The sequence below is a fragment of the Medicago truncatula genome, chromosome 2, assembly GCF_003473485.1.
Source record: "Medicago truncatula cultivar Jemalong A17 chromosome 2, MtrunA17r5.0-ANR, whole genome shotgun sequence".
NCBI lineage: Eukaryota > Viridiplantae > Streptophyta > Magnoliopsida > Fabales > Fabaceae > Medicago > Medicago truncatula.
The window spans coordinates 10,970,210-10,988,750 of record NC_053043.1 but is presented as its reverse complement, the minus strand read 5'-3'; the positions used below and the strand labels follow the sequence as shown (position 1 = coordinate 10,988,750).

Here is an 18,541-nt window from a genome sequence, read left to right as displayed (position 1 = left end):
GATAAAACCCGTCCCCACCCCGCCCCATTGCCATGCCTAAATAGAAGATACACAATAATAAGATTTTCAAAGCCTGATTGATTGGAACTTGGAAGTGAGAAAAAATTTACACATCCAAAATACTAGATCACAACCAACATAAAAAATTGATAGTAGGCAATATTAGGCCAGCATATTTTACACTAGGTCAAGAGCAAGTTTAGTTCATTGTAACAGAGTTGCCGGTTAATCTCAAATCAAACCACTCCATAAGCATAACCAATACAATTATATGCTTGGACAATGCCGGTTAATCTCAGATCAAACCACTCAAGCATAGTCAATACAATTATATGCTCGGACAATGCGACCAATTCCCAATTCAACCGGCTGACCAGAGTTTTAAAATACGGTTTGCACAGTGTAGAGGATTTGTGCAGCAAGTAAGGATCCTCTCCATTTCACAAAAGAAGAAATGGAAATTCCATTACCATAGTTTGTGTATTAAATCATATGAACGCTTATTACACAAAAATTGTACCAAAACAGGACAGATAAAACTATTGCTACTCTCATTTCTTTTCAAAGAAATGAAAAGGACTCTAACTCAGGCAAGGTATAAATAACCACTGGTTTCGACTACAGAATGTTATATCACTAGTTCAAAAATTGTGGACACCATTGGCAATTCACCATGCAACCAAAACGCAATCGCACAAAAGACATACTAGATTAGAGGCATAAAAAAACTGCAAGAAACAGCATAAAAAATGCATTCAATAACATCAAATAAATTACCAGATATAAACTAAATCAAATGAGATAATGTCAACCAACTATATAAGGTACCATTTACTCAAATTCTTTCAACAGAACAACAAATCCATAGACCACAAGACAACCCGGTTCCAACAAAGGTTTAAAATTCAAAATATAGAGACATTATCAAACCAAATAACCCAAAATTTCACTAAAACAAATCTCAAAAAGCAAAATAGCTCCATCACTAATCTCCCTTCTTCCTGAAAGAGCATCCTTCCGTTAATCTTGCTTTGCCACCGGTAGGTTGGCACAACACCGTTTGACAGTTGCCACAAACTACGACAGTTTGGGAGTGACTGAATACAGTTGTTCTGCATCCAATAAATGAACCAATATGAACAAACTAATCAAATAAAAATGGTTCTAACATCAATTTGTTTCATTGTTTCATCAAAAAAGTCACTTTTATTAGTTAAAAAACAAATTATCAATTATAATAAAAAGATAGTGTTGTGATTTTTAGTAGCTATAACCTACAAATCACAACACTGCATGATCTTCCTATCTTGGTCACTAAAAATAGATAGAAGGGCCAAGAAGTGAAAAATGTCAGTTTTAAAAAGACTAAAATCATATTTAAGCCTAAGAAAGTTTTATAATCATGGTCTAACTTAATTCTACAGTACTACTGTATATGGAAAATATAAAACAAATATATTTTCTATTTAAACATGGATAGAAAGACAATGAAAATTTCAATTTTAAAGGAACAACAATCATAATTACCCTAAAAAGTTTTATAATCATAATAATAAGATTAATTCAACAGTTCTGCTTATTGTGTGTTTGGGTCTATAGTGGCGTGAATTAATTTTGACTGAATTGATTTTGGATAAAAGTGAGTTGAATGTAAAGTGATTTATGTTTGGATGTATTTGTGTAAAAGTGGATTTGACAATAAATTTAAGGCTAAAACCATTTGTAGAAGCCAAAAGCTACAAATTCAGTTTCTAAAATCAATTTTACAAGCAAAATCAACTCTTCGTAAAATTGATTTTGTTTGCAGAATTGAGATTTTAAAGTCCTGAATTTGTAGATATTGATTGCAAAATTGTCAATTTGTATGTATGAGTTCAAACATAAACCACTTTACCTAGAAAGTCACTAGAAATTATAATCAATTTTCCAAAATTAACTCACTCAAAATCAAATTTCATACAACCAAACAAACTTAATCTAAAAAGTAAAACAAATCACTTATCCAATGAAATATCTATAACAACGAGCAAATAGGCTTTGATAAGGACTTACATATTGAAGCAACCTTGACATTTGACATCCTACAAGAAATTCAAACAGAACAAAAAATAAATAAAAGAATAAGATTACAAATGGACATTAACTATAACACAATTAAAGAAAATAGAATAATTACCATGAAGAATGAATTAGGAGATTGAACAAGTCGCTTAAGCTTATGCTTCCTCTTCTCAAGCTCAGCAGGTGGATTCAACAGATCAATATCATTTTGAAGAACCTGAAAACGAAATCAAAATCAAAACAGAAAAATCAGAATCGGAATCTGTTTGAAAAACGCAGAACAGAAAACAGTGGAGAGAGAATGGATTTACCATTTTGCGCCGTTCGGATGTGTGATGAGAAGTAAACCCTAGATACTGGAAATAGATTGAGGCGCTCGGTGGATGAAGCTGAATTTCTGAAAGATTTATATATGAAGGGGGTGTGTAGCGTGTGAGTGTACTAGCCCTTGGATTATGAAAGTGGATTAATATCAGCCGTTAGTTTTGTTCATGTGTTCAAAGCGCAGCGTATGGGCCCTCTAGGGCAACATCCCTTCTTTATAATTACTATATTGACTTTTCTACCCCTGTCCCACACTGTATTTGGGTGGCACTCCTAATTGCAACTATGTTATATTTGTAATTTCACATCCTCGTTATAACTTGATAATTTGATAGTTTACTCGTGTTTCATGTTTATAGCGCAACTACTCGAACGTTGTTATTGGCACATAGGCAGAGGTAATGCGCGCATGGAAAAAACATGAAATGTTGCGAAAGAGGAAAAATCAAGGGAAACATGGGGTGTCGCATACTCTCAACAATCAAGAAGAACCATGCGGTACCCGCGTAATTAGTCAAGCAAGCTAAATTTTGTAGACCACAATGTTTTGCTTATAAATGCAATACTTGTACAATTCTTGAACACATAAATAAATTAAACAAGCCTTTTATGCAATTTATCATTTTATCTTTGTTTTACTTTCATGTCTTTCTTAGTTCAATAGCTCAAGAAACACTCAAACATAGTAATTAACACTTTTTTAGTAGTTAAGAAATTCATAGATGATGGTTTTTTTGGGTCATGAGGGGAAGGCTCTCTGGGTTGGATTGACACATTGAGATAAAATCAACCGCACAAGTGGGTTATACACCGCATTTTCATCCAAAACCTCAAGGCACCGTGTCTATTTGGTTTATGGGTATCTCAGGTATATATTCCTCAATCTTAACTCTTCCATCCAATGTGGAGCTTTAACTCACATTTGACATATCATAACATCTCTCCCCTCAAGTGTGACATATATCCTTTTCTCTTAAATGTAAGCCCTATGCGGCTGTGATTCAACACCGGTAATCAAATTACAATCCACTTGGGACCTTTTTGAAGTGAGATGAAGACGATGTATTGTTCAATAAACTTGAACAACTTACAACACTACACAAATTTTCAAGAAGATGATGCTAGAGCAGTTCAACTCGAGAAGCTTCAAAACTTCCTAAGCCAATTGCATCAATGAAGATGATGCTAGCAAACTGTATGAAGCAAGATCAATATCAAATCCAATAAAAACTACAAATTGATGAAAGAAACTCGAAAACATATTCAAAATCAATTTATAGGTCTTGAAACCAACTCATGAACAACTGCCAATGTAGAAATCAAAACTCAGTCAACAAGCAAGAACAAAAAATCGAGAAACTAAGATCTCGAATCAATGAAAATAAGTGCCGATAACATGGAAAACAAAGAAGAAAGAACGATTCACACAAGCGAATAAAATCATCATCATCATCGAAATAGTGAATAAGGAATCAAAGTCAAGAAACTGGAATCCAATTGAACCCTATAATTTGGATGAGACCAAATTGAAGCAGAGATTTTTTGCTTTAAATTTGAAACAATGACAAAATACAAGAAAGAAAAATAAAAGAATCAACAATTTAATCATAAGAAACAAATTGCAGAAAAATAATATTTTTCTCCATAAAGCAACGGAAAATGAAGGGGAAAAAATAATAATGAATAAAAAAATGGATTTTTATGCAGCAGAAAAGTCCTTTAAAGTGAATACCAAATATGCTCTAATATCACGATAAGAAACATGATATCGAAGATAGTAGAGAATATGCTCAAAAGTATATTATGTTCATGGGGTAACACTCTTTAATGACATTGACCCATCACAATATCACAAGTGATTTTCTATGTCACTCAAGTGCTACCCCATAAACTAATAGCTAAACACTAAATTTTAACTAGGAAATGACTACAAACTACATCCAACAGAGAGGATCCACATCTAAAATTTTAATGCCAAGATTGAAATGAATTAACCAGAGTGAGTCAACAATGACACAATCATTCTCGATGAGATGCAACTAACATCTCTGAAATCTTAATACACACATAAGTAAAAGTTGAGTTTTAGCGTTGTACTCATTTCTTAGCATCAAATTAACTATATTGATTTATTTCATTGATGGGGATATAGATATTATTTGTTCTACTAATTTTCAATTATAATTTTGTGAAAAATAATGTTATAGTCAAATACATCCCAAACAAATAAATAATTACTTCCAACAATGCTCCTTCCAAAACTGAGTTCAGAAAAGTTAAAATTGGATGCAGTAGTCCCCATGAGTTTAGTTCAGTTGGCAGGGACATATGGGTTTGGGTTCGAACCCTAGACACCCCCATTTCTCCACATTTAATATGTGTGACTTCTAACCACTAGGCTACTTGACCAAAAAGAAAAAAAAAAATGGATGCAGTAAGTATAGTTCAAGTTACCCAACTCTATCATCAATGTGTTGAGCTTAGTTAGGTCTAATTCAAATGCGATGTATTGGTGGTCTATCAAACTCAGTCTCTTTTATGTATGACCAAATTCATTTTGGTTGAGTTTCATTCTTATATTAAGAGAAAAACGCTAAAAGGATTCAGATTATCTAATGAAACTAAAAAGTGATCTTTCTCTTATGATAGAGGCCGGAGGGAGTAAATGTTGCTCGATGAAACATAAGAGACCACTCCAAAAAATCATTTCTACACTTAAGGGCAACAAATTTGAAGGGGCGCAAAAAATCATTTCTACACTATAATAAAATGAAATGGTTGCCCTTATTTTGAAACAGCAATGTGAAACCATCTCTGCCTTCTTCCCAACTTACCATCTTTTATGCGGGTACTGTCAATGTCTTCGATGACATCCCTGCTGACAAGGTATCTCTCTTTGTTTATATTCCTTCTGCCTATAAATAAATAAATGAATACAAGGTAAAAAGGCCATGATTCATATTTTATTCCTTGCCAACTTGACCTCGATCACCAACATTACATTGGTCCGAGTGAAACTGGACTCGGATCCCTTAAGCTAGGTCTCGGATTCGAGCCTTGTGGACGGGGAAAAAATGGTTGAGAGGATAGACCCCGCTAAAGGTGGTCAACCATGCTCCCAAACAGAGACTTATCATCAGCAAACTCGGTGGTCACACCAATAACTTGGTTAACCAAAAAAACTTGTCCTTGACCATAGTCAAGCTTAATCGTGGCACTATTTCTTCAGGCACAAGCTATCCTGTTGTCGGCTAGGAATGGCGTATCAGTGGCTTCTAACACAGCACACAGAAAAGTTCAGGCACCTGGTGACGGTGTGCCCGTGAGTCAACCTTCAAATGCACCACACTCCTCTAGTCATCCAAGTCCTGTATCTATTTCATCGCATACTGGTGCACAGTCAGGCAGTGGCTCAACTAGCACTGATGAATTTCTCGCAGTTAAAGCAACTGGTGTTCCCACCGCTCCTGTTAGCAATGTTGAGCCTCCATAAGTAATTGATGCCATTACCATGCTGGTGTCAGGTATGTTGGAAGTACCATTTCTCATTATTGCAATTGGATTATTTTGTTTATTGAAATATTGTTTGGGGATATTTGTCTACATTTTACACATTGAAGAGAAACAAATCCATTTTACACATTTAGGGTCTGTTTGGTAGAGGAGAAAAAGGGGAGAGAGAGATTGAAGAGAGAGAAGTTGAAGAGAAATCCAACACTTCCCTTGTTTGGTAGGGGTGAGAAAGAGAGAAGAGAGAGTAAGAACATGTGGGGCCCTCACTTTTTAGAGTCTTCCCACATGTGAGAAGAAAGAGGCTCAGGTGAGAGATGTTACTTGTTGTTGCTTTCCAATTCTACCCTCTCATTGTGTTATAAAAGACAAGAAAATGGTTTTGCAGGTTATACTATTGTTGGTAATGTTCTTTCAAATGTTGCTATTTTCATTGTTGAACTAATATAAAAATAATAGTATTTTTTGAGCTAATATAATTTGAAAGTGAATTTAGGAGAAGTTATTTTTTTTTTTTGCATCAAGGGTAAGCTGGTTGTGGTATTCGTAACTTTTTCTTTTGTTGTACATATATTCGTATTTTATAACGTTAAATATTGGTATTTTGCTATTTGGCAAATATATGTTCCTACTGATTTCTTGTCAAAAAAATATTCCTACTAATTTTAAAAAATGTATATATTTCGTAATTTCTTTTATAAGAAAATATATAAATTTTGTTCAATTAATTATTAATTAATTAAATGAGTTTAAATAAAAGAATTAAATTAATTTGGTTGGAGATGTTATATAATGTAGGGGCATTGTAGTACTTTTCAAAATAAGCAATACTTCTATCTTCTCTATTTCTTCTCCCTTTCTCTTATACCAAACAACCACTCAAATCTACTTTATTTCTCACATACTTCTCTCTTCTCAATCTCTCTCTCACCTATTTCTCTCTTCACAACTTCTCTTCCACACCAAACACACCATTAATAAATTCACTATCAATCTTTTATGCAGCGATACCTCAGGCTCGGAAAGCATCCTTGGCTCGAATTTTAGAAAAGCGCAAGGAAAGGTTAGTATTGATGCCTTTTCTTGATAAAAGTAAAACATAGTTACCATCCTAGACTTAAGGGCAACCATTTCTACACACATTATTTTTTTTGCGCCCCTTCAAATTGAGGGGTAACGAGGATAATAACTTTGCTAATTTTACTAACACTCAGCATTTGTAGTATTTTACATTACTTAAGCATTTAGTATTATGTTTGCAGGGTGATGAATGCAGCACCATATAACATTAACAAGAAATCTGAAGAGTGTACTGCTTCATAATACAATGACGTTAACTTTTCTGCAGATACTGCTACTAATACTCTCAGCCAAGCAAGGATAATAGTCCCTAGCCTTAGGAAACTATTTAAAAGAAAAATGTCGTTGACTCGTTGTAACTTGTAAGTCGAAACCTAAAAATTAACTTTTGTCGGCCTTTTACTTTGTTAATTCAAAGGTGGACTTGATTTCAGTTTCAAACAATGTATTAGCATTGGATAACTCTTCTCTTTTTCTATTTCTAGTTTGGCCTTTGAATTATTTTTTAAAATGAAGGTTTAAAGAAAAACTCAAACTTTCAATGTAAACTATACAAAGAAACAAAGACAGCAACAATTGCAAAGCACTTCCTAAAAGTGATTATAATGAGTCTCTATTCCAAGATACCTCAACTCTTACAACATCAGATCTTTAAAGCAATCCAATGAAGAGTTCTGAAAACATAAAAATCAACCTTTCAATTATCTCAGACCGAATTACATATTCCAAAGATTTTTTTTGGTGATTTTATGTGAATATGTTTGTTTACAACAATAAATAAATAAAAGAGTAATGATATTTTGTAAACAAAACATCCAAGACACAAGAAAAGATTCTCAGTCTATCATCAATAATATAAATTATTAAAATCAAATAAAATGTGACATACTGTAGTATTTAAATCGGAAATGTGTTAAACATTTGAATTTATGTCAACAATTTGTGGCAAAATAAATACCATTCAATTCAATTAAATTAAATTAAATAAAAACCACTTTTTTAATTTTCTCGCTAGTTATCATCACTTTGCATTTAGAAGTTAACAAAAACAGATTATCATAACCGCCGCCGACCAGTTTCATCGTAACTAATCGTGATCTACATTTTGTCGGAGGAACAAAACAATGTGTTACTAGGTTGTGTTCAACAAAACAAAAGATGCAGGATTCACCAAATTCAACAACCGAATTTCAAGTAGGCCAACGAGTACATGCATCTGGAGATTCAACGCGAATCGGAACAGTGAAGTATATTGGAAGTGTAGAAGGCTATTCAGAATCATGGGTTGGAGTTGATTGGGATCATGGAGATGGTAAACACGATGGATCCATCAATGGTGTTCGGTATTTTCATGCTAAGAGTGAAACTTCTGGTTCATTTGTTCGTCCCAAGAATCTGTGTAATGGGATTTCGGTTTTAGAAGCTCTTGAAAAGAGATATCGAAGTAGTTCTACTAAAGATGAAGAGGGTGCGTGTATCTCTCACTTCAATTCTTTTTTTTTTTTTTTTTTTCTTATGAAGCGAAAGTCATACACATTTGACAAAAAATTGTGGATAAGTTAGCTGATTAAATGGTATTGTTTGGTAAAATTAGTAGTTGAATTAGCCGCTTATAAATATGATTGAATTGACATAAAAAAGATGTTTAATTAATATTTAATATTTTCAAGTAAGATAACAGGGGTAAAATTGAGAGAAAAAATGTTAAGTTATAAGCTAATTGATTTAGCTTATCAAAATAAGCTATAAGCTCGTGAGAAAAGAAGTTACTAAATAAGTCGTTTTTTGTTATATGAACTTATAAGCTATAAGCTCAAAATCTAGCATTGTCAACATAGGTGGAAATTTGCTGGTTAAAACCTGCACCAGAGCATATAAAATGTGTCCGCATTCTTTTACCATATGAGTTATTATATTGTATCACTAAATTCATTTCCATTTGTGTATTTTAGATGTATTTTGGGTACTTGGAAAGTAATGTATTATTTTGTTTTATTTTTTGCAGATGAAATGTATGTACTTTCGAGTAGCAATAAACGAGTTTCTATTCAATTATTGGGTAAAAGTGAACTTGATGATAAGCTAAGTCGAATTGAGGAGTTAACAAATGCATCATTGGCATTTATGGGTGTTGGTTCCCCTGGAGTTTCATGTCAGATTAGTACTACAGTGCCAAGTAAGCTTAACTCTATAACAATCCCATTTTTTTGTTTATATAAAGATAAATGAAACGTCAATAAACTAGTGGCATCAGTTTTTGTTTTTGGGCGGAGAGGGTTGATAGAATTGTTGTAATGTTACTGAATCGGTTGATTTTACCTTGGTTAAGGTGGCTGTTTTAAATAGCGGTAACAGTTGCAGTCACGTCGCAATTCTTGATTTTGCAAAGAATCCCGGTCAAATGCGGTCGACATGGCCTCAATCGCGGTTATGTTGCGATTTCGGAAACATAAAAAACTGATATGCCGCGGCCGAGATTGAGGTCACAAACCTTTATTTGAAACTCTGGTTAAGCTTATTTTACTTGAAGTTACAACAGGAAACTTTGATATCTGATTTTATCCTCTAAGAAAATATGAATGTAACAAAATCCATGTTTTGAAACTGTACCTTTCTGTTTATAGACATACAAGAACTGGATCTGTCCGGGAACCTTCTTTCGGAGTGGAAGGTATGTTCTGCAACTAGGTTTTGTGCACTATTCTCTCCTGGCTACTGCTGCAGCTTTGAGTCTGCTTATTTTCTTCACACCATTGGCAAAAAAAACACTAGGATCACATATTTTGGAGGATATCTATTATCTGCATACCTGTCGTTGTCTTTTCTCTTTGTAAAAACCTTTTTCTATTCCAAAAATAGCACTAGAATCACTTGCAAAACTCCCTTTTATTTACTTTGCATGGCCCATTATCTTGTTAGCGATTGGTCAACACAGCAATTGCTATTTAATCCATTTTCATTAATCTTTTTGCAGGATGTTGGCATCATTTGTGAACAGTTACCTGCTCTGAAGGCTCTCAACTTATCCTACAACTTAATGTCACCATATAAATCTGAGCTTCCATTACTGAAAAGCATCCGTGTTCTGGTTTTAAATAATACCGGTGTAGATTGGGAGCAGGTTTCCTTCTTTCTCTTTTCTCAACTTATGTCTCTTGCTTAGATTTCCTTCATGTTTAATTAGGAGTTGCTAAATATTGCCTTTGTGACTGGGCAGGTTGAACTGCTTAGACAGTCATTGACAACAATTGAAGAGCTACATATCATGGGAAACAGTATAAGCAGAATACTGGTATGTTATATTCGTTCTATAACATGCTTGTTCAATATGTTGATTTTATAAGCGAAGCCTAAGTAGAGAGTAGCATTGTTGACACAGTCTTCACTATTTGTCATCCTGTTATGTTTCTCCTTGCCCTCAAAAGTTTCTTGTTTAACAGCGGGGGATAAAAAATGTATCTAATTAAAAGAAGCTAATAAAGATGTTCTTTTTTCCTCTTAAATTTTATGGTAGATGTTGCAGTTATATTTGGGATTTGAGATGCTTTGTTGAATGCATATTTTCTTTTCTGACATTGGCCTGGATATGATATACAATTTCTGTTTTCACATTAAAAATACAGGAACTTGGTTAATATGATAGGTGATAGGTCTGCGTATAGGTTTTCACTTTCATGTTTATGTAGCTTTACTACTTCTTATCAACTTTATAAAATAAATCCGAAACAATTTTAAGCCGTCTTTTTCCTTTTTCTGTTCAGCCTGTGTCATCCTCTATGGTTCGGGGTTTTGATTCACTGCGACTGTTGAATTTGGAAGATAATTGTATAGCGGAATGGAGTGAAATCATGAAGCTTTCTCAGCTAAGATGGTTGGTAAAGAAAACTCTGTCTAGTTCTAAAATACAGTTCTGACTTCAGTTTAGAATGATGTCATTTTAACTTTGTACTCCCTTAGGTTTTGGTCTAGTCCCCCCCAAGGTTTGTCTGTTTTTCATCTTTTAAATAATATTAATAGAGTCCTGCAAATGATAGGTGAAGGGGATGGGGTGCCAACATAGTTGGGATGTCATTCCTTTCACATGATGTTTTTGCACTCTATTTTGTTTTTAAAAAAAAAAAACTTTTACACACATTTTAGTCTGCTTCCATGTGGATCGAATCTAAATTTTCTGCTCATTACTTAATCTCTTAACCACTTCTCATTTTAGTCATCCACTTGTTATTTCTGTTAGCCATTTATTGCAAGTGTTCAACTTCATCATGATAGTTTAGTTGTATAATTAAAGTGAAATGTGGCCGAATCATATGTCTCTGTATCACTAGAAGTAGTAATTGTATCTTATTCTCTTGTTTATAATTTTTCTTCCCTAGAAAAATTCCCATGCCTTTGGTTAGATTTGTTTTAGAGTATGTTGAATTTGATAAGCTTTTGAAATAAATATGTTTTGTTTCAGTTTGGAGCAGCTTTACTTGAACAAGAATTGTTTGAGTTCTCTCTTTTATCCTGATAATGGTTCGCAATATTATGAATCAGAAGTTACGGGCTGTAAACCCTTTCAAAAACTGCGCTGCCTTCTGTTGGGTATGATAATGCTATCCTCTTGATAAGATCACCGTCCTGAAATGCAATGTGAATTGTGGCTATCAGCTGACCTTTTAAGTCTTTCAATTATCATACAGGTGACAACAACATTAGTGATCTGGCCTCTGTTGACTCGTTAAACTTGTTTCCTAACTTGGTGGTAAGGTTTACACTGTGAAGTATGTATTATGCTTTTTCTATTTATTTTATTTAATTCATGATTATGCATGGCATAAAATGAGTCCAGGACCTCAACTCAAATGGATTATTTGATACTACAGTCCATTGTCCTGGACTCATTTGAAAATGGTATATGGGGGGTTACCTAAGTGTGAAAGTCTTCCATACCTTGTATAATTTTTTAGTTGTTTATTACTCTCGCTACGATTCATATTTTATCCTTTTTGTCCAACCTGAATTTTCGAATGAAGTTTTCCCTTTTGGTTTAGCGATTGAATTGAGAATAAAGAAAGACAGTTATTGATGTTTATGCAGAACTTAGTACTCCACTATACTTTATTAGAGAATACCGAACTACAACGTAAATGGATAAGATGTCATCTTAAAGAGAGAGAAAATAGAAATAATATCCAGGATTCAATAAAAAGACATACAATGAAGAAACCATAGCTTTCTAATCCATCTGAATATCTAATATTGAAAACTCTTTGAAAGATCCATTATTGAGCACCATAATCCCAAAAAAAGTTTAAAACACGTTATCACGTGCGGGCAGTACTAAGCTGCATCCTTTAATTGCACTCTACTTGGCAATGAGTGACTCTCTTTCTTGCTTTTATCCTACATATGCCTAAGCAGTTGAATTTTGCACATTTCCTTTTAAAAAATAATTATCTGTTTTATCAGAGAATTTTTACATTTACCAGTTTCCTCTGTGAAAGTAAATATTCTCGTTTGCTCAACTTGTTTCCCTGCATGTATCACTACATTCTTTCCTTTGTTTATCTTATTCTATCCTCTGTTTTAATTCACTTGTTTATTTTTCAAGAGCATTTTCTTACTTATGGTAGCTAGATTATATTCTAATTATATATCTTTATTAACATTAAAGGATATCAGGCTTTCTGGAAACCCAATAACTGATGCTGTGAAAGGTGGGGTTCCAAGATTTGTTTTGATTGCTCGTTTAGCAAAAGTTCAGATATTGAATGGGAGTGAGGTGCGATGAAAGATCCCTCTATTGCTTATTTGCACCTTTTATATACTCTGTAACCAAACGTAATGCATTCATTTCTAATTAACATTTCAGATTACCTCTCGTGAAAGGAAGGACTCTGAGATTAGGTACATGCTTCTTAAAATTTTGTGCTGTAAATACACATTAAGCAACTGAAACATCTATTGTAATAATCTATTACGCGTATTTGTTTGTCAAGGGTTTTACCTTATAGTTTTTTAGTAGTGCCATTAACTATATTGGACTTTTGTGTTGCTCCTGTTTTTTCTGATCATTTAGTTCTGGACTTCTGGTATTTAATATGTGTACTTAAGTTGCATACATTTCCTCATTGGAGAGCTGGCTTGTTCACCATCCTGCAATTCAGCAAAATTCATTCCTTTCCATGTCATACCATTGGAGAGAATGATCTCTTTTAGAATTGCAGCACAAGGTGCTATTTCTGTCTTGGGTGGGTGGGTACTTGGGTAGCTCTATTATTGAGGGTGAATCCATTGGATGACTGCATTCCATGGAAAGCGGAAACTAACTGCTTCTTCCCTTCTGGCCATTTACTTTCAATCAAATATCCTTGTAGAAGAAAAAAGGTTTTTAGGGACCATCTTTGACTCTATTATTGAGAGTGAATCCTTTCCGGAAAATTTCTCTCATCATGCTTTCTTTCTTGGCCATTCTCAAATGAGAAGGCATGGAGCTAACTCAAATATTTCTGAGCCTCCTGGGACAAATAAAGTGCCCAGACAGTATAAATACAGAATACTCAATCAAAGGCAAGAGAATATGACAGAATAAGGCATAAAATCAATCGAACCCACTCCCGTAAATCGTGTCAGAACCCTTAAAATTCAAGTTGTAGCTTCCTGTACCAATCCCCCTGCTGCCTGGATTGGCACCAGCTACCTATAAAAGCTTTGAAGTTTTCTTCTCTCTGGGCATGTCACGACAGATGTTTAATTCATTCGCTTCACAAAGAAATTATTTTAATATCAAGGATTGTTGTGCGAGGCATAATTTAATCTTTTTCACATTTACTGTTATGAATACATTTGTGGTTAGGTTCCTATTTAAGGAATGGCCATTGGACTATGTATTATATCTATCTTCATATGTGATATCGGCCTGTATGTGTTTTTCTAACATGCATAACTTCTAGTGGCTCATTCAATTTATGGTTTACATCTTATTGGCATTCAATCTGAACAATTTTTTATCTTATGTTTAATTTACAATTTTATGCAGGTATGTTCGGCTTGTGGTCTCAAGGTTGCATGCTAATCCTGAAGAAATCAAACAGCACCCCAGGTAAATTCATGCAAGTGAGGGGTTGTTGGGACCTTTGCTCTATGTTCTATGTTCAGTATGTGCTGTGAGTTTGTGATGGCTAGAGAAAGCTGGATGAAAATGCTGTTCAGAAGTTAGTAACTCTGGGTTCTGACTGATAGAGAAATTTTTTCTCTTAAATGACAAATGTTAGTATAGTTAGTATTTTGTTGGAGGTGAGGATCGTACCCTCTCCCACCTTATCAATTGACTACTTAAGTTTCTCAATGCAACCACTATAAACTAAAGTTATATCCCCTTGACTGTATAAGAGTGGTTGAAGGTGTTTGCAATTTTGTTTTGATGTCGGGTCTAGTGAACTAATCTGATTGGAAATTCAATCAGTAGGATCACATCGTATAATAAAGAGGAAATATGAAAACGTAGATTTCACACTTCATTGCAGGTTTTCCGAGCTTAAGAATTTTTACGAAATTGAAGATCAACCGCCTTCAATTGGAACAACTGGTGGCCCACAAGCAATTAGCTCAGGATTCTTGTGTATGGACTCTAAATGTTAATTTTGTTCACCAGCTTCTTTTTCTGAACTTTCAATAGCTTAATTAACTTGAATAGAAATTAAATGCAGCTATCACTCTGAAGTGTGTTGGAGCATCCATGGGTGAGAAAAAACCATTGACAAAGAAGCTGCCAGCAACAACTACAGTAAAATACCAATACTTTCTTTGCAATATAATATTGAGACATGAGTCTATCAAGACATTTAAACAATCCTTTTTATTACTATGTTTCTCAGGTTGGCAAGCTAAAATTTCTCTGTGACAGCTTTTTTAAGCTGAAGTCCATGAAGCTAAATTTATTTCTTCAAGAAGAGGTTTGTTTCTATTAAGAATGAACTGTACTATTTATTATCATGATTGCCCTACTTCAAATTTTATTGAGTGGAAGCAACAACCTTAGGACGATCTTAAAAATCATTTTTGATCTGCCTTGGTTGATGCAAAAAATTTCAAACTAATATGCCTCAAATTTGTGATTGAAATTAGTTGTTACATGGATTTGAATTTTCAGGGATCTCCATTGCCCTTGCTGCTTAACAATGATTCGTCATCGCTTATGGACCTTGGGGTTGGCAATAATTCAGTTCTCCTTGTAGACGAAGATAGTTGATCAAAATGTCAAAAAAATTATGATCAGCCTAGTAAACTTTATACCGTTCTGCTTAGGTGCGATTAATCTTATAGAAAAGTATGACTTTATAATGAAGAACCTGTTATGTTTAGTAGGTCATAAAATTTTGGTAAATGTTTCAATCAAACTTCTTATTTTGGAACTTTGATGCACTATTTGATCAAAGATAGTAACTATTATGAATGTATATGAATGGTTATATTGTTTCTTAACAAATAAAAGAAATAGTACACAATATTCTCATATTTAGATTATAACTTAATGAAAAAAAGTAATTTGTGTTTTCCATAAACTTTAACTTGCATTCATCGATGATTTCAATATCATAATTTGTGTTTTCCTGTCAAATAAGTAATAAACCTTAATTGATGTGCATAGTGAAATATACAAATATCTAGATACAAGGTGACATTTTTACAATTTAAGGTAAATGCAATTTATTTCTCAAATTATCTACCTTGTAACCTTCTCTGATTTCACGCTCCACCAAAGTTCTTGCCATCATATCCTCTTTCCCATTAGAAACTCACATATTGTTGATGTTGCAAACTAACGGACGAATCTGGAACCACTACCAAAACACCAGGCCTCCTTTTAATCTTTGCATCCTCTTCTTTAGAGAAGATTGCTCCAAAGTAATAAAGATACTTGAACTCAACAGTGTATATACGTGTTATCGCATCAGAGATGCCAATGCAACAACATCATAAAATAAAATAAAAATAATGAAAAAAAAATTACTATAAAGTATTGAAAAAAAATTCAAGAACTCACCAACAAGAAATCATTTTGGAACAAATAGCTAGGAAATTTTCAAATATCAACTTTTTAATCCTCTCTTCGATTGGAGGGTTAAAAATGACAAGGTACCTTTGATAAGTAGTTTCGCTTTCCACCAGCTGCAAACATTAGTATTATGATACAGATTTTAGCTGTTACTATAACACAAAATAAACCAAAAAGAAAGTCGACTGCTGCTAATAAACCATAGCCATCTGATGAGGTGTGGATGAACTAACTTGAACCACATAAGTTGTAAAGAAACTCAAATTATTCTATAACAACGCTCAACTACTTTAACTACTATATATACATTAACTACACGAAATCATCTAAGGCAAAAGTACAAACTTAAAAACATACAAAATTTTGGTGTTCAACAGACAATTCAACTTTTGATTAGTTCATAATTATTTGATGTGTTACTTTTTTCAGTCAATTGCTTTGCTTAAAGAGAGTAACTAACTATTAAGAATGGATAAGAATGGTTATACTGTTTCTTAACAAATAAAAGAAATAGTACACAATATTCTCATATTTAGATTATAACTTAACGAAAAAAAGTAATTTGTGTTTTCCATAAACTTTAACTTGCATTCATCGTTGATTTCAATATCATAATTTGTGTTTTCCTGTCAAATAAGTAACAAACTTTATTTGATGTGCATAGTGAAATATACAAATATCTGGATACAAGGTGACATTTTTACAATTGAAGGTAAATGCAATTTATTTCTCAAATTATCTACCTTGCAACCTTCTCTGATTTCACGCTCCACCAGAGTTCTTGCCATCATATCCTCTTTCCCATTAGAAAGTGGTCATCCAGGATATTGTTGATGTTGCAAACTAACGGGCGAATCTGGAACCACTACCAAAACACTAGGCCTCCTTTTAATCTTTGCAGTCTGTTCTTTAGAGAAGATTGCTCCAAAGTAATAAAGATACTTGAACTCAACAGTGTATATACGTGTTACCGCATCAGAGATGCCACTGCAACAACATCATAAAATAAAATAAAATTAATGAAAAAAACAAATTACTATAAAGTATTGAAAAAAAATTCAAGAAGTCACCAGCAAGAAATCATTTTGGAACAAATAGCTAGGAAATCTTCAAATATCAACTTTTTAATCCTCTCTTCGATTGGAGGGTTAAAAGCGACAAGGTACCTTTGATAAGTAGTTTCGCTTTCCTTTGAGACAATTGAATACCCACCAGCTGCAAACATTAGTATTATGGTACAGATTTTAGCTGTTAATATAACACAAACTTAACCAAAAAGAAAGTCCACTGCTGCTAATAAACCCGAGCCATCTGATGAGGTGTGGATGAACTAACTTGAACCACATAAGTTGTAAAGAAACTCAAATTATACTATAACAACGCTCAACTACTTTAACTACTATATATACATTAACTACACGAAATCATCTAAAGCAAAAGTACAAACTTAAAAACAGACAAAATTTTGGTGTTCAACAGACAATTCAACTTTTGATTAGTTCATAATTATTTGATGTGTTACTTTTTTCAGTCAATTGCTTTGCTCAAAGAGAGTAACTAACTATTAAGAATGGATAAGAATGGTTATATTGTTTCTTAACAAATAAAAGAACAGAAATGATATATAAACACGTATTTTTAGACACAAATACGACATCAGGGGCAAACTCATAATTTCCATTAAAATCTAGGGGTATAATTGATTTTTCAGCTGCAACCTCTCTCTCTTATCGTCTTCATCTTTCTTTCTCCCCCATCTCTAAACAGTAAACACAGTTCACCCTTCTTCTCCAGCTCGTCAATCACCACCACCAGTGAGAGACCACCGTCGTTCATAATCACCATAACAAATTTGAATAGTCATGGAAACTTTAAACTACTTTTATATAACTGATTAATTTACAAAACCATATACAAAATCACATAAACATAAATCTAAATCTAGATTAAGCAAACTCCAACACAACCACCGCAATCAAACGGTAACCGCGGCGGTGAAGGAGTTGGCGATGATGATCTCTTCGTGAACTTCCCTCAGTGGCCTCCTTTCTTCGGTGAACCACTCATTCCTGATGATGATTTGCGATCTTTGCAAAATCCGACGCGGAGAGGATTTTCCGGTGATGGATTTGTGGCTTTTTCCGTTGGATTTCATTGTTGAAGATGAAGTGAGAGCTATGAGGGAGAAACTACCAGTGTAGGGAGTGAGAGAAAGACACAGTAACGGGGAAAGAAAAGAAAAAAAAATGTGGAAAAGTGGAAAATACCGTATAAACATACTGGTGTCTATATTGTGTTTGGTTTTTTTGTGTTCACTTATCATTGCTGATAAAAGAAATAGTACACAATATTCTCATATTTAGGACTACCAAAATACCAAAATTCAAACCAAATTGAATACTAGGACTATTTTTAAAAACAACAAATTTGAACTGACCCGTTTAATCGAACCAAATTGGTTCAATTCGTGAACTATCATTTGCCCTCTGAATTTTTTTTTTGGTGCAGTTCGGCTTGGTTTGAAAG

At 33.7% G+C, this 18,541-nt stretch overlaps 2 protein-coding genes and 1 pseudogene across 3 annotated transcripts; 2 read left to right on the top strand and 1 right to left on the bottom strand.

Moving 5' to 3' along the window:
* Window positions 1-743: 743 nt before the first annotated feature.
* LOC25486284 (40S ribosomal protein S27-2) lies at window positions 744-2,524 on the bottom strand. The gene is made up of 4 exons (XM_013607533.3): window positions 2,373-2,524; window positions 2,177-2,278; window positions 2,053-2,081; window positions 744-1,112 (listed from the first exon to the last, which is right to left on the bottom strand). Exons 1-4 carry the CDS (start codon window positions 2,373-2,375, stop codon window positions 986-988), a joined length of 261 nt encoding a protein of 86 aa, XP_013462987.1. The 5' UTR covers window positions 2,376-2,524; the 3' UTR covers window positions 744-985.
* A 317-nt stretch (window positions 2,525-2,841) lies between these two features.
* On the top strand, window positions 2,842-7,218 carry LOC25486283 (protein TIFY 7-like; annotated as a pseudogene).
* A 750-nt stretch (window positions 7,219-7,968) lies between these two features.
* LOC25486282 (tubulin-folding cofactor E) lies at window positions 7,969-15,472 on the top strand. Of its 2 annotated transcripts, XM_013607531.3 has the most exons (15): window positions 7,969-8,443; window positions 8,981-9,151; window positions 9,600-9,646; window positions 9,950-10,096; window positions 10,193-10,267; window positions 10,737-10,846; window positions 11,432-11,559; window positions 11,658-11,719; window positions 12,632-12,739; window positions 12,830-12,864; window positions 13,997-14,059; window positions 14,484-14,578; window positions 14,667-14,743; window positions 14,835-14,912; window positions 15,110-15,472. In XM_013607531.3, the coding sequence occupies exons 1-15, from the start codon at window positions 8,134-8,136 to the stop codon at window positions 15,206-15,208; spliced, it is 1,605 nt and encodes a 534-aa protein (XP_013462985.1). In that variant the 5' UTR covers window positions 7,969-8,133; the 3' UTR covers window positions 15,209-15,472. The 2 variants fall into 2 exon arrangements, 1 of the variants encoding a protein (XP_013462985.1); XR_005644082.1 differs by lacking the exon at window positions 15,110-15,472 and having other exon boundaries at window positions 14,654-14,743; window positions 14,835-14,854.
* The last annotated feature ends 3,069 nt before the right edge of the window (window positions 15,473-18,541 follow it).

What these genes read in the sequence shown, in the direction of transcription:
- LOC25486282 (XM_013607531.3), top strand. Translation starts at nt 8,134, where the DNA reads ATGCAGGATTCACCAAATTCAACAACCGAATTTCAAGTAGGCCAACGA. An exon ending in ACAGTATAAGCAGAATACTG is followed by an intron (nt 10,268 to 10,736) that starts GTATGTTATATT and finishes TTTTCTGTTCAG; the next exon opens with CCTGTGTCATCCTCTATGGT. An exon ending in AATTAGCTCAGGATTCTTGT is followed by an intron (nt 14,579 to 14,666) that starts GTATGGACTCTA and finishes AATTAAATGCAG; the next exon opens with CTATCACTCTGAAGTGTGTT.
- LOC25486284 (XM_013607533.3), bottom strand. An exon ending in CTCCTAATTCATTCTTCATG is followed by an intron (nt 2,082 to 2,176) that starts GTAATTATTCTA and finishes AATTTCTTGTAG; the next exon opens with GATGTCAAATGTCAAGGTTG. An exon ending in TGTCAAGGTTGCTTCAATAT is followed by an intron (nt 1,113 to 2,052) that starts GTAAGTCCTTAT and finishes TATTGGATGCAG; the next exon opens with AACAACTGTATTCAGTCACT.